The sequence below is a fragment of the Megachile rotundata genome, chromosome 6 (assembly GCF_050947335.1).
Source record: "Megachile rotundata isolate GNS110a chromosome 6, iyMegRotu1, whole genome shotgun sequence".
NCBI lineage: Eukaryota > Metazoa > Arthropoda > Insecta > Hymenoptera > Megachilidae > Megachile > Megachile rotundata.
The window spans coordinates 13,412,524-13,427,650 of NC_134988.1; the positions used below are offsets into that span (position 1 = coordinate 13,412,524).

Consider the following 15,127-nt stretch of genomic DNA (forward strand, 5'->3'; position numbering starts at 1 on the left):
CATGCACTCAACAGAACTTACCAAAAATTAAATGCTGAAACATACAAAAGTGTATTAACATAGAAATATCAGACCAGAAAATAATAACTTACCAAGAATTAAATTCTAAAACAGACAAAAGTTTATTAACACAAAAATTTGAGAGGTTAGAATAATGTAAGAACTTACCAAAAATTAAAATCTAAAACACACAAAAGTTTGAGAAGGGAGAACATAACTTACCAAAAATTAAATTCTAAAACAGACAAAAATTTATTAACACAGATATTTCAGAACAGAGAACAATGTAAGAACTTACCAAAAATTAAATTCTGAAACAAATAAAACTTTATTAACACATAAAGTTGTGGGAGGAGGAGGAAAATTTTTCTTTATTTCATACAAAAATTTCGGAGAATACAAGACGCAATGAAAATTGCGGATTTGAGGAGGCAACGCAACTTACGAAAGAAGAAATACTAAAACAGACAAAAATTTATTAAGTCAGAAATTCGAGAAGAGAGAACAACTTACCAAAAATTGAATTCTGAAACAAACAAATTTGTATTAAAACAGAAAATTATGGGAGAGGAAACAAAATTTTTCTTTATTTCACAGAAGAATATCAAAAAATACAAAACGCAATGAAAATTGCGGATTTGAGGAGGCAACGCAACTTACCAAAGAAGAAATACTAAAACAGACAAAAATTTATTAATATAGAAAATTTGAGAACAGAGATCAATGTAAGAACTTACCAAAAATTAAATTCTGAAACAGACAAAAGTTTATTAACATAGAAATTTGAGAGCAGAGAATTTACCAAGAATTAAATTCTGAAACAGACAAAAATTGATTAACATAGAAATTTGAGAGCAGAGAACTTACCAAGAATTAAATTCTGAAACAGACAAAAATTGATTAGCCTATACAATTGTAGGAGAAGAAGTGAAACGACACAATCGAAAAACAGAAAACACGATAAAAATTACGAATTCAAGATCAATCAACAATAAAACAATTTATACAAAATCAATTCCTGAAACAGAAAAAAGTAATTAACACATAAAATTGTGGGAAATTAAAATCGCGAAGGGATATACAAATATCGTATCTCGAAATATAATCGCGAAGGGATATAAAAATCTATAATTTCATAAAATAATCGCGAAGGGATATACAAATCTCGAAATATAATCGCGAAGGGATACTAAAATCTCTAATTTTGAAATAAACTCGCGAAGGGATACAAAAATTTCTAATTTCGTAATAAACTCGCGAAGGGATACTAAAATCTCTAATTTCGTAATGAAATCGCGAAAGTATAAAAATCTCAAATCGCGAAGGGATACTAAAATCTCTAATTTCGTAATAAAATCGCGAAGGGATACTAAAATTTCTAATTTCGTAATAAATTCGCGAAGGGATACTAAAATCTCTAATTTCGTAATAAAATCGTAAAAATATAAAAATCTCAAATCGCGAAGGGATATGCAAATCTCTAATCTCAAAATTTAATCGCGAAGTTATGCAAAAATGTTTAATCTCGAAATTTAATAGGGAGGGCATAAAAATCGCGAGTGGCTTTGCTCGTAAAAATTCGAGCAAAACGATACATTTTGTATCGTTCAAAAAACACATGTAAAATACAAAAAAATAATAGCGAGCATAGTGACAAAATGACTGTCCATCCTAAGATGGACAGCCATTAATAGTTCCCCTCTTCTTTGGCAATTTTTGCCGGGGCTCTTCGGCATATAGCCTCTTCTCTCTTCGGCAAAGCCTCACAAAAATCACTCGCGAAATTTTACGGTAACTCGGACATTCTTAGTTTTCTCAATTACATAAATTTTCAATTTTGCTATCAATCTCCATAAACAGATAGCAGACAATTTTACAAAAATAAAATTGCATTGCTATCCATTTATTTCGTTCGATAACAAAATCGAAATTTTATGTAATATATAATAAGTTTGGTAAAAAAGAAAAATTACTGAAAATAAGAATACGACCAGCGATTCTCAGAATGCGCTGTCCGTAAAAGAATGTCCGAGCAGAATATTTTATTTCACTGCACTTCACTTCACTTCACTTTATACTTCATTTTTGCAGTCGGATCTAGAACCCGACTGCGACTTACAAACTAAAAGGCCTGGCCTGAACGAACAATCGAGTTCAAGAGAATATTAAATAAATTCATATTTAATATTTTTCTCTTCTCGATTTTTCGTGAACCCCCCAGATGCAAGCATCTCACGTGTGAGAGAAAGAGGAAAGAGAAACGTGAAAGCTTGCTCTGGCCCTACCTACTTAAAACTAACTCATTCACACCAGAAGTAAGCTACCTGCCTGCCTATCGCTATATTTAAAAAATTGCAATGTCCACTCTCACAAAAACACACTCCACGGTTCTCACACATACCACCCGGGTGCAAAAAAGCCTAATCCTAGGGAGTACGTCCCGGGACGTCTCCGACACCCGAGTTCAATACTACATTCACACTCTAAGTTCATACCTTTTTGCTGAAATCGATCGACAATCGACAGTGAACATACATATTTCATTTTCTTATTCTTTAGAATATTCAATGTAATATGTACATGTAAAAATTTTAACTACTCATACAATTTTCTAACTTAAATGACTCGACTTGCATTTTGTATGCATTCTCAAATGACTCGACTTGCATTTTGTATGCATTCTCAAATAAAATTTTGCAAAATTTAAAAAATAAATCTATAGTTTAATCGACACAAGGTCCACGACCTAACCACACACACACGTGTAACTTGTGTCGATAATTCACTGTCAATTTGTCGATCGCCAATACATCTTAAAACTAAACCGTGTCCACCTGCCCTAACCCATGCGAGTAGCATCTAAGCACGCGCATGAGTATAGAGCATAAAAATGAACACGGCCACACGTATTTTGACCTACCAGTTTTCTTCATGTGTGCTGAAAATCCTGAGCTAAAAACATGATTAGAAACATGCTAATAAAGTGTCTTCCAGCAAAAATTGACTCTAACTTTAAAAAATTCTCAAAATGGAAAATGGAAGATCACTTTGCAAAAATCTAAGTATATCGGTAGTTTCATTTTTAACAGATTTGTGATATCAAAGTAAATTTCTAAATGACTCAAACATTCGTAAATAACTTTGATATCGAAATCTGTTTCTCGCGATACTTTCTTGTACATTTATTTAAAAAATTTTCACGCGTACGTAAAAATTGAAAGTGACTCGATAACTTTATCAAAATGACTCGAAAACTACTGTGAAATCGGAGGGTCATCCGACTTCTATGTACTAATTTTAATTTTAAATTGTAAAGAAGTTAAAACGCGATGTACAAGAAAACCCTAACCTGATCTAATAAATGAAATAAACAGTGTGTACGAATTTTGCACGATCGTACAGTCGTGGTCACTATGCTCGCTCAAAAATATAAAATACAACCAGTTCCCGTGTCGCTTCGGACCATTCGTCCTACGACATGATGGGAACCGGAGGAATCGTAAAGCATGCGACTCACCGATCGCTGACTTCACTGCGATCGCTTTACCGGTTAGGCATCTGAGACTGCACGTCTGGTAGGCATTGCATCTTAGAGGCTGATTGACTGATTGATTGGTTGGCTGATTGATTGATTGACTGCTTGGTTGGTTGGCTGCTTGGCTGCTTTCGTCAGATTTGAATGTGGCGGTTTGGCAGTGGACCCTCTGTAATCATAAAAGAATCACAACGATTAATTAACTGTGTTTATCGATTTGCATTTTGATAACATATATGTTTTTTAACTACTACTCATGCAAACATGTAATAAGCTTTGATTTTGAGATGTAAAAACATATAGAGGCATGCAGGAGTCGGTTATAAATTTGCAAACGTTCATGTCACAACGTGAAATATTGTAAAATAATTGGAATTGTATGTCAAAACTCTTGGGTAATTACTTTAGAAAGCTTGTTAGAACGTTTGCAAAAATATACCGGAACATTTAGGTAACTACAGTTTAAATATCAGTAACAGTTTGTCAAAACATTTAAATAATCATTGCATAAAGTACACTCAAGCACCAGTAACAATATGTCAAAACGTTTAAATAATCATTGCATAAAGTACACTAAAGCATCAGTAACAATATGTCAAAACGTTTAAATAATCATTGCATAAAATACACTAAAGCACCAGTAACAATATCTCAAAACGTTTAAATAATCATTGCATAAAATACACTAAAGCACCAGTAACAATATGTCAAAATATTTAAATAATTATTGCATAAAGTACACTAAAGCACCAGTAACAATATGTCAAAATATTTAAATAATCATTACATAAAGTACACTAAAGCACCAGTAACAATATGTCAAAATATTTAAATAACCATTAAATAAAGTGCACTAATAACCATTAATAATTTGTAAAAACACTTAAATAATCACTCCACAAAATACATTAAATCAGTAAAAAATTAATAAAACATTTAAATAACCGCGCCATAAAACACACTACTAAATTCGTATACACGTGCGCAATCACTTAATAAAACACACAAGTAAAGTCACTGACACTTGTAGAATTACACCATAAAATTTGTTAATACACCCACATAATTAATAAAAAATATTAAATAATGCACACTAAACACAGTTATTAATACACTAGGTACATTTATATATCCGTATATGCATGCAGGTAACACACCATTAAAGTCATTGACACTTGTAGAATTACACCATAAAATTTGTTAATACACCCACATAATTAATAAAAAATATTAAATAATGCACACTAAACACTATTATTAATACACTAGGTACACTTATATATCCGTATATGCATGCCGGTAACACATTGTTAAAGTCACTGACACTTGTAGAATTACACCGTAAAATTTTATTAATACACCCACGTATTTATTAAAAAATATTTGTTAAAACACACTAAAGACTAGTAGTAGCACAGTAGGTAAGACAGGGACAAGCACAATATCGGATTAGTGGACCCTTGACTCGTACCGGTAAGTGTTGACAGGTGCTGTCCGAGCTCCTCGACTTCCAAAATAAAACTGAGAGCGTTTGACCTCCCTCTACTGCAAGAGTTTATTGGTAGTTCACAATAGCCAATTAGACATCGTATAGTCTACCAATAGATCAAATTCGATCTTTTCGAATGTAATAGTGATTGGTACTGTACAGTAGCCAATTAGACATCATGTAATCGACCAATAGCGTGCAACCATTCTAGTTGGACGTTCTATAACTTTTCTAACGTTATTTTTTTTACAATTTTATATTTTTCGATTGTTTATTGACAAATTTATTGTTGTAATTATTTAAATTTATTATTTTTTTTAACTTACTTTTGCAGATATTTTGCAAAATGATTGTCAATTAATATATTACGATATATTTTTTGTAATTAATCATTTTTTAGTTATTTATTTATAAAATTAATGTTGTAACTATTCAAATTCGTCATTTTTATTAACTTACTCTAACAAATATATTGCAACATGACTGTTAATTAATATATTACGATATATAATTCTTTATAATTACTTGTTACCAAAAAAACTCAGTTTCATATTTTTCGAAAAGTTTCATTCTGTCATTAAAAATTTACGCGCAATTTTTTAAAAAGTGACGTCATCCACGAAAATGGACTCGCGGCGTCATCTCTCCGGCGAACAGGGTGAACTACACAGTTTTGAAACAGCAGTTCTATTAGTTTTCCACACTGCCGCTGGACGGCGCCACGTGTATGTGTTTTTTCCTAGATCTAGGGATTTCCTAGTTCAAGGTACAGCCACGTTTGGGGAGTTGCGGGAGGTTAGCATAACCTATGCAGCGGACATTTCTCGAGCATTTGTATTGTGTTCATGTTTCGCCGTTCACCACGTGTTTAAAAGAATGTACTAGTTTTTATTCGTTTTTTTGGACTGTTACATTCGTTGTAGCAAAATGTCAGTGCCCGATAAAGTTTTAATGCGAAAGATCAAGAAGAGAGAAAAGAAGAAGCTCCAAATATTACAAGAACGGGAACAACAAATAAAGAATGGTAAATACAAACTTATATTATGATTATTTGTATCATATCTTATTTTTTTTATGAATAGTGCAACTTTAATTCATAATTGATTTCATATGTTAATGACAGGTGAAACTGATGATTCAGAATATGTTGAAAGTGTAGAAAGTGCAAATGGGTTAAAAAGACATACAAGTGAAGATGGAAGTGAAGCGGTAAAAAGTAAGTTATAACAAAAGTTTTCTACGATATGATATGTTTATAATATAATTATATTATATTACAGAAAAGAAAAAGAAGCTAAAGAGTGAAAAGGTACCAGAAACAGAAGATGAAGATGATAATACTGGTATTGAATCCAATAACACAGGCACAAGTGAAAGTTCTGAAACTAAAGAACAGGACAATGATAGTGTAGCTGTAAATTGTAAGTATATCAAACTTTTGTCGAATATCTTCAGTCATTGAACAAGTACATCTATTTCATGGATATTATTTTACAGTACCTGGTAGTACAATAGGCTTAGAAGTAGCAAAAGATACCAGCTTTGAGACACTAAAAGAATCAGTATGTGAAAATACCTTGAAAGCTATTGAAGATATGGGTTTCAAAAACATGACTGAAATACAAGCAAAATCTATTCCACCACTGCTAGAAGGCAGAGACTTGGTTGGTGCTGCAAAAACTGGCTCTGGAAAAACTTTGGCATTTTTAATACCAGCTGTAGAATTAATTTACAAGTTAAAGTTCATGCCTCGTAATGGTATGTCCATTATAATTGAGATGTTACTTACTTGAAGTGATAAATTTTCCAGAAGTTTTAATTAATTGATACTCTTAATTCGTAGGTACTGGCTGCATCATTATATCTCCAACACGTGAATTGTCCATGCAAACATTTGGAGTATTAAAAGAACTGATGAAGTATCACCACCACACATATGGTTTATTGATGGGTGGTGCTAGCAGACAGACAGAAGCACAGAAACTTTCAAAGGGAATTAATATTGTCGTAGCTACGCCCGGTAGATTATTGGATCACTTACAAAACACTGCAGATTTCTTATATAAAAATCTTCAGTGTCTCGTCATCGACGAAGCTGATCGTATCTTAGACATTGGTTTTGAAGAGGAACTCAAGCAAATTATACATATTTTACCAAGTTAGTACAATGTTTTTTCCAAATCTATAGATGAAAGTAAGATAGATTTATAATGTAATGATAATGCATTGCAGAAAAAAGACAAACGATGCTGTTCAGTGCAACGCAGACGAAGAAAACAGAGACGCTGACAGCTTTAGCTTTGAAAAAGGAACCGATTTACGTCGGTGTCGACGACCATCATGAGAAAGCAACAGTAGAAGGCTTAGAACAGGGTTATGTAGTTTGTCCCAGTGAGAAAAGATTCCTGCTTCTGTTTACCTTCTTAAAAAAGAATAGAAAGAAAAAAGTCATGGTTTTTTTCAGTTCTTGTATGTCGGTCAAATATCATCATGAACTTTTAAATTACATTGATCTACCGGTATTAAGTATACACGTACGATCATATATCTGTATAAATACATACATGTATACATACTGTCGTACTTAGGATTTTTATTTGACTATTTTGAGGAGGTTAGGGTCATGTTAGTCCCTATCTAGTTACGCCAGTGTGTTTACGTATATGAAATATTTACATATTTGTTAACGTTCAGAATATATGATATGTTTTAATTAAATCTTAGGGAAAGCAAAAGCAGACAAAAAGAACAACGACGTTTTTCCAATTCTGTAACGCATCATCCGGAATACTTTTGTGTACCGACGTAGCTGCGCGTGGTCTCGATATACCAGCTGTTGACTGGATCGTACAATACGATCCACCGGATGATCCAAAGGTAAATTGTTACTGATTAATCCGAAGAGATATTTTTAACCTTTAATTACCGACGTGTGGTCTCAATTAAATATAACCTATTTAAACGGTGTAACTAACTTGAACTATTATAAAATATAGCGGGTTTCACATCGGTAGTTATACCATAACATGGTTAAGAAATTTAATTTGACGCAGTTTAATTATATTGAATAATCAACACGATTGCAGGAATATATTCATCGCGTTGGTAGAACAGCTCGTGGAGAAGGTAGTAGTGGTCATGCATTATTAATTTTACGACCAGAAGAACTCGGATTTCTTCGATACCTTAAGCAAGCTAGGGTGCCGGTAAATGAATTCGATTTTTCATGGAATAAGATCGCTGATATTCAACTGCAGGTGAGTAATTTATTCTTACGTTAATCGAATAAGAATACGTGAATATTTTAAAATTCGTTAATAAATTAATATTATACAAACTCGTAAAAATGTCGAAGGTTTCAAATTTTCAGTGTTTAATTAGGAGTTTTAGTCAATGACAAAGCCATTAATGTCGTGTAGTTTCTTCAAACAATAATTCTCCCTCCTTCTCTCGAATGACAATTTTTTGTCGATGGCATATCTTCGATGTAGTCCACACAAAACTGCAACGTTATTTCCATATCCTGATCACGTGACTTGGGACGCTCCGTGTATGATCTATTTTTAGCCGCTTAACTTTCTACGGAATCGAATGAGTCAAAACACCAGACCTTGAGATTTTAAAAATATACAAATTTTATGGTCGAACTGCAATTGGTTCTTTTATTCGTTTCCGATGATTTGAAGAGAATAAGTAAATCAAAAAGTCTAAGGAAGTTGGAAGTCCAAACAAATAACAGCTCGCAAAATACGCGTATGATACTTTCTAATATGCTTTGTGCTTCGAGTGATTGATTAATCGTTTGTTTCAGCTTGAAAAGTTAATTTCAAAGAACTACTTTTTAAACGTGTCAGCGAAAGAAGCATTTAAAGCGTACGTAAGGGCGTACGATTCTCACCACTTGAAACAGATCTTCGATATCGAAACGCTAGATCTAGTAAAAGTGGCGAAATCCTTTGGGTTTTTGGTACCACCAGCTGTAGATTTGAGTATCCTTTTTTAAAATATATTTCAATTCGGATATTTAGACAGCAAATGAACAGGTGTATTGAATATTAGGCTGAAATGTTTCAAACTTAATTGCATTATTATAACTTATCATTATTACATCTTCAAAGTTACAGTAACTCTGATAAAATGTATCATCTTTTTTATAAAAGTGAACAAAAGCATTCACTTGTAAGCATTGAAAATAGAAAAACACTCATAACATCAACTGGGCAGCCACTTGCAGTCACAGCTGACTATATATTGTTACAAAGTTATTCATAGCATAAAGGCAACATTTTCCTTGTCACTTACAATTTAAGAAAATAATATTGTTATAAACATTCATAAAATGAAAGCAAAATTTTCCTTGTTATATTTTAAGACAACAACATTATCTTGATACATTCATCTTAGGTACATCTTATCTCATTTATCGTTTACACCATTTTAATTAATATTAAAAATTGATTCATACGGTAAATGTTCCTTAACACGATGTCAACAGAAGTAGGAATAAGCAAGAATTCGCGGCCACGAAAAAGAATAGGAGGAGGCGGTTACGGATACTTGAAGAGCGGTAACAATCCAAACTCAGGAAAACAAATACAGCGTAGCAAAACCTTCCGGCAAGTAAACAGACACGACGACCGACAGTTTTCCAGATAACCATGTTTCAAAACATAATAAATTTTTCTGAATATGTTACCTCATTGTTGTGTAATAACATCTATCACAAGATCGAAAATTAATTCCAGCGGTGTATTGTACAAAATGATTTAAAATATCGCCATTTGTTCTTCGTACGAAAATTGAATCAGTTGGTATTGAAATCAGGCACAATCGTTCCGTGGGATGTTACGTGGCGTTAATCGCGCGTACTTGGATATTTTCAAGTACCTCTGATTCCTGTACGCGAAAAGAGAAACTAGAAAGTATCCGTTGATCGCGGTTTGAAACGACACAAGAGAAATACTTAATAATATGTGACACCCACGCAATTTCTCGGCAGGACCATGTACGGTAGATGTCGTATGACGTCAGTGCTACTTTACATCAACCGATATACGCGTGTAGGCGCGTTGGATGTGGCGCAAAAGGTAACACTCGTGGGAGAACGTTAAGGCGACAACCGGCAACCTTCGGTAATCGATCGTTCGTCTTCCAATGATCCTTTATAGATTATGTACAAAGTACACTGAACATATCTGACTTCCTATAAGGAAAATTAGGGACACACACAGCTTGAGGACTGAGGGTTACAGAGAATTTTTTCATTCTTCAAGTTAGATTAACAAATTTGGAAGTGTGGAATTTGAAACTTGGGAAAGTGGTGTTTGATTTGGAATTTTTTAAATATTAGATTTGTGAATTTGGAAATTTTTATATTGGAGAATTTGTAATATGGGAATAGGAAATTTGCTTTAAAACGCTTTTGGAGTTTCGAGCACGTATTATGATAAAAACGCAGCAGGAGTGCGCCACCCCCGACGTATTTTCCGTGGACGTGGCAGCTCCCGGGGGTGAGGTCCTCTCACGGCTGCTCAGTCTCACGTAACCGAACATGAGATCCGTCGGAAATGTTTTACCACGTGCACGTGTTCATTTTCAATGACGGTTCTCGATACATGGCCCTCATTTGGTGTTACATAGCGGGTGTCGCCCCCGTTCGCGAGCAAGGCCGAAGTGTTAAGGTCGTTTGTATTATTGCGTTCAAGGAATTTAGAAGTTTGGAAAATTACGAAGTTTAGAAGTGATTTGATGAGGATCTTATGCATTTAAGAACTTTTAAATTAGGAAATTTGAAAATTTAATTTAAGATAAATTAACAATGGTGTATTGACAATATTGGTCGTGAGTATCCTGCAATAATGACAATATATTGTATGATGATCTTCTGAGATCACACATTGAACGCCGCGCCAGTTTCACGTGACTTTCCATTCATGTCGCGTGGGCTACGTCTACACTATTGCATCCACTACGTATACATATTTATAGGAAATATTTATAAGATCTCACAAATAATTGATAGAAAGAAAAAGAATTAGTATACGACATAATAACTGTATAATCAGGACATATTTTAATAATGTATATAATTAAAAAATCATTGTTCTACGTGCATTGCTACGCGTCATCGGTATACACACGTGCACACGGAATCTTTAATATGTATCTCATATACATCGCGTTTAATCTCTTTGTTTACAAAGTGTACGTACGGCCGACTTTAAAATATCGAGTTAACGTTGAAACCTAAATTTAGTTTCTGGTTTATTTGAAGCATCGCGTGAGTTTCCATGGACGATTAGTTATTTGATTAAATTTCGAAAGATTACGTACGAATCTACGTGTGTACTTCCAAAACCTGGGCGCTCGTCACTCAACTTTCAAAACTAATTCGTCTTATTTCAAAATCTGATCATTGGACGTTTTTATTCATGGATGCTGCGATGCATGACTAATAATCGGACTATAAAATGCCTCGATTAAGTTAAGAAATAGATGATGGGCGTTCAAGTTTTAGATGTCTCAAAGGGATTCTCAACCTGATTGTAATCACGAGTGCATTCAAATTTAGGGACAAAGTGATAAATATTGATTTTTTTTCTCAATTTACGATACAAATTAATTTTATTAGATTTATAAAGAAAATTCATATTCGTTTATTATATCACATAAAAGCCTTATGTAACAAATTAATTAACTGTGAATACACGTATGACAAATGTACACATCGCATTTATTATGCAACCTTATTTTGGCAATTGATATGAACCGCTGTACCTTTAACGTAAACATGATCTAGTTACATTGTTGTTCATATCAAGTGTCGATTTAGTAATCATTTCTTATGCTCTAATAAAATTCTGAATTCCTAATCTCAAATATAAAATGCTCAATTTCACGATTGAAATTGTTACTATATATTGAGAGTCGCGATACTGTGTATATTGTTCGTCAGAGGTGTACATAAGATAAAATTCATGCGAGTACAGTTGCGGTGAATGACAAGAGTCACGCGATAGAAGTGATCGCCCGATCGATTTGTGAATCGCGTTGAATCTCGGGGCACCATGGCATACGATCGCGTCCCTGAATTATTCAACTCGTATGCGCGGCGATGGTACCTCAATACCCGCGCGTACGGAGAGGCCGTATATGGTAGTGGGCGGTAGCGGCGCGCCGATCCACGGAACGCAAGAACCGATGCGCGGCAGGCTTGTGCGCAGATCGGGCGGTGCGCATGCGCGCGAACTCCGGAATCTATAGGTATCCTGACGCGGCACATGCACGGAATCCGTGCCACGGATGGAGCAGTAGAACCGAGAATTCCGTAGTGCGTGTTTGTTTTTAATATCGCGATCGACGATTTAACTCTTTAACCTTAACAGAGTACAAGCTAGGAGAAAAGAACCTACGATATCTTTTTCTCTCTGTTATCGTTTTTCCGTGCCACACGCTCGTCCGAATTTTTCCATCTCTTTCCCTTCTCTCGCGTCCGTTTTCCCTTTTTCTCCTACCCTCCTTTTTCTTTCTTTTCCTCTCTCCCCTCTTCTTCTCCTTCGCCACAACGACTCTCCGCCGCCTTCTTATTTCCCTTTCACCTCTCTCTCTCCTCTCTTCTCTGCCTCACTCTTTCTCGATCCTTTCGGTCTTTCCGTTTCCCTCGCTCTTATTTCTCAGCTTCCCCTTCTCCTTCTCCGCCACCTCCACCTTCTCCTCGCATAGCATAGTATACCGACTTCGCTATTTCTAAAAACGTAACGCAATCGTGGCGACGTATGCGAGGAGCGCGCCAGAGAAACCACGAGCGAGGAGGCGCGACCTACGAACCGCGAGTTGTATCGATCGCGATCGAGTAAATCGTGCGAGAAAAGTCGAGAAGTGTTACCAGAGTGATAAATACAAGGGATAAATCTATGTTAACGTCGCGCGAAACCGAACGTGAAAAGACTGCTGTTATTTTAGATCTTGATCGCAACATCGTCCGTCTCTTACTCGTTCACGTTTAACGTTTAACGTTCACTCTTTCTTCCGTCTCCCTCTCTTGTGGCAGATATCTTTTTTCGTTTTTTTTTCTCTTCTTCTTTCTTCTTCTTCTCTGTCGTACGTTTAATTAGTATTTTCGCGTGACCGCCATAGGAGTAATCAAGTAATTGCGATGTGTGATAATACTAACACAACGACGCAAAGTATAGCGGACTATCTGTCACAGTTACTAAAAGATAGAAAGCAGTTAGCTGCTTTCCCTAATGTCTTCATACACGTAGAGCGCCTACTAGACGAAGGTAAGCAACCATTAATCCACTAATATCTTGTATACCTTGTTCGGTAACGCATCGTTCTCATTCGCGACACGCCTTACTTTGGTTCGCATGATTAACGCCCACTGCGATTTATACATACTTCGAGTTTGATCCAAGCACGTTACACGCGCCCGCCCGTCAAACTTTTGCCACGCAGTTTTCGACGCGTCGTGTCGCGGTGCCTCGCGTCGACTAAAAATGGAAAAAGGAAAAACGAAAAACGGAAAACGGAATTTCGAGTGGAAAGGTAGAAAAAAGAGAAACATGTACGTTCGGCTAATGCTAAAAACGCTGCTCGCGTCACGAGAGACCGGTTCTCGTTGCTCCGTTTGCCATAATCGGCAACGAACTGCTCGCAAACATCGTATCTGGATCGTGTGTCACGTGTTACGCGTCCCGGTGTTTCGTTCGAGCCTGCCTCGTTCGCTTTATTTTTTCCAATTTTCCACGCCGGACCCAGAAGAAAAGGAAATTAAGTTGATCAACGTAAGTCGAACAGAATAAATATGTATGAATCTCGTGGGACACGCGACTCGCGATTCGAGCGATCGATCGATCCTGAGAAAAGTCGATTTGGCCCATCGAAAGGGGCCAACCCAGTTCGACTCAGAATCATCGCATACCAGAGAGGAAACAAGATATGAAAGAAAGGGGTGGGGAGGGGGAATTGTCAGTGAAAACGAAGTGAACCAAGTGTTCGAGAACAGTGACCGAGAAAACCGTAAAGCTCGTGATTCGTGATACGCGTCGTGAACTCGTGGTTAATCGCGTATGTTGTATTATTTGGATGTTTTGAAGTGAAACTTCTATGGGCGCGATTCGGCGCCGGAGCGTTACAGCCGATCGTCTCATCCATGCGTCACGAAAAGTACAAGCAAGTTTTCAAATTCCCAAATTTTTAACTTTCACAATTTCCAAACTTTCGAATCTCTAACTGTTCAAATCTATTGGCTTTTAAATTCTCAAAATTTCAAATTCCTAAATTCTCTAATTTCCAAATTCCTGTATTTTCAAATTTCCAAATTCAAAATCTGTAAATTTTTCTAACCTCAAATTTTTACTCATAATAAAGAAGTTTCACTTCTAACACATGTGGCGACACACGCAATTTTTTCTCATATTTTTGTGACCAATATCTCTCATTTAGGAAATTGTGAAAAACATGTTTCGATATTGTTTGATTTCGTGTCAATGGACGTCGACTCGCGTCGCGATCGACGCGACGCGATTTACGATTACGATCGATAATCGATAACTGACGTACGTAACGACGACAATCAGATCATTCGAAAGTTGGTCGAAAATCACAGTGATGCACGGGCATTCGCGTATCATCTATATTTGGTTATCGGAGAACGAGGAAACTGGAGTCGACGATTCAAAAGTTAGAGAAAGTCTCGTGGTATGTACCTACTTACGTACATCGTTTGCAGCGAAATACGAAAGTTATCGAATCACGAATGAATCGCGAAGTTGTTGCATCTTTCGATCGATATTTCCTTCGTTACGTGTCGTGATTCGTTCGGTGACGTAATTTCATGATCTTCCCGCGCGAATTATGTACTTTTCATAATTCGTAGATTTAATAATTCGTTGTCCCCGAGAAATAGGTCGGGGGGATTGAACTTGAGAAGAGCGAAGAAACAAAAATTCTATTTCTGTAGGTTTTATAGATCGTTGATCTTAAAAGTTATGCGATGAAACTTATTTTCGAATCGAACGCGCACCGCGTAACACGCAAGAAATCGCGAAACCGTTTTTCCATCGCGAATCGCTGCTTAAGGTTACGCTCAATACGCGCGC

At 35.7% G+C, this 15,127-nt stretch overlaps 2 protein-coding genes and 1 long non-coding RNA gene across 4 annotated transcripts in view; 2 read left to right on the top strand and 1 right to left on the bottom strand.

Moving 5' to 3' along the window:
- The first annotated feature begins 5,792 nt into the window (after positions 1-5,792).
- On the top strand, positions 5,793-9,719 carry pit (probable ATP-dependent RNA helicase pitchoune). Its single transcript, XM_012287712.2, has 10 exons — positions 5,793-6,048; positions 6,148-6,240; positions 6,305-6,445; positions 6,522-6,782; positions 6,868-7,182; positions 7,257-7,558; positions 7,749-7,901; positions 8,111-8,281; positions 8,836-9,013; positions 9,520-9,719. Exons 1-10 carry the CDS (start codon positions 5,952-5,954, stop codon positions 9,678-9,680), a joined length of 1,872 nt encoding a protein of 623 aa, XP_012143102.2. The 5' UTR covers positions 5,793-5,951; the 3' UTR covers positions 9,681-9,719.
- On the bottom strand, positions 7,292-11,802 carry LOC105662749 (uncharacterized). The gene is made up of 2 exons (XR_001096292.2): positions 9,721-11,802; positions 7,292-8,603 (listed from the first exon to the last, which is right to left on the bottom strand). It is a non-coding gene; the product is annotated as an uncharacterized LOC105662749 (long non-coding RNA).
- A 547-nt stretch (positions 11,803-12,349) lies between these two features.
- Positions 12,350-15,127, top strand: part of how (protein held out wings) — a 37,833-nt gene continuing 35,055 nt past the window's right edge. Inside the window, exon 1 of one of the 2 annotated variants that reach the window (XR_013038459.1) lies at positions 12,350-13,306. Coding sequence is in view for 1 of the 2 variants with exons in the window: in XM_012287713.2 (XP_012143103.1) it covers positions 13,180-13,306 (127 nt within the window). In the remaining variant the exon portion in view is untranslated. The remainder of the gene's footprint in view (positions 13,307-15,127) is intronic. The other variant, XM_012287713.2, reaches the window with a different exon arrangement.

Excerpts from the sequence above, each read along its gene's own strand:
- pit (XM_012287712.2), top strand. The coding sequence starts at position 5,952 with ATGTCAGTGCCCGATAAAGTTTTAATGCGAAAGATCAAGAAGAGAGAA. Across the intron at positions 6,446-6,521 it reads TGATAGTGTAGCTGTAAATT|TACCTGGTAGTACAATAGGC; the intron begins GTAAGTATATCA and ends ATTATTTTACAG. Across the intron at positions 6,783-6,867 it reads AAAGTTCATGCCTCGTAATG|GTACTGGCTGCATCATTATA; the intron begins GTATGTCCATTA and ends CTTAATTCGTAG.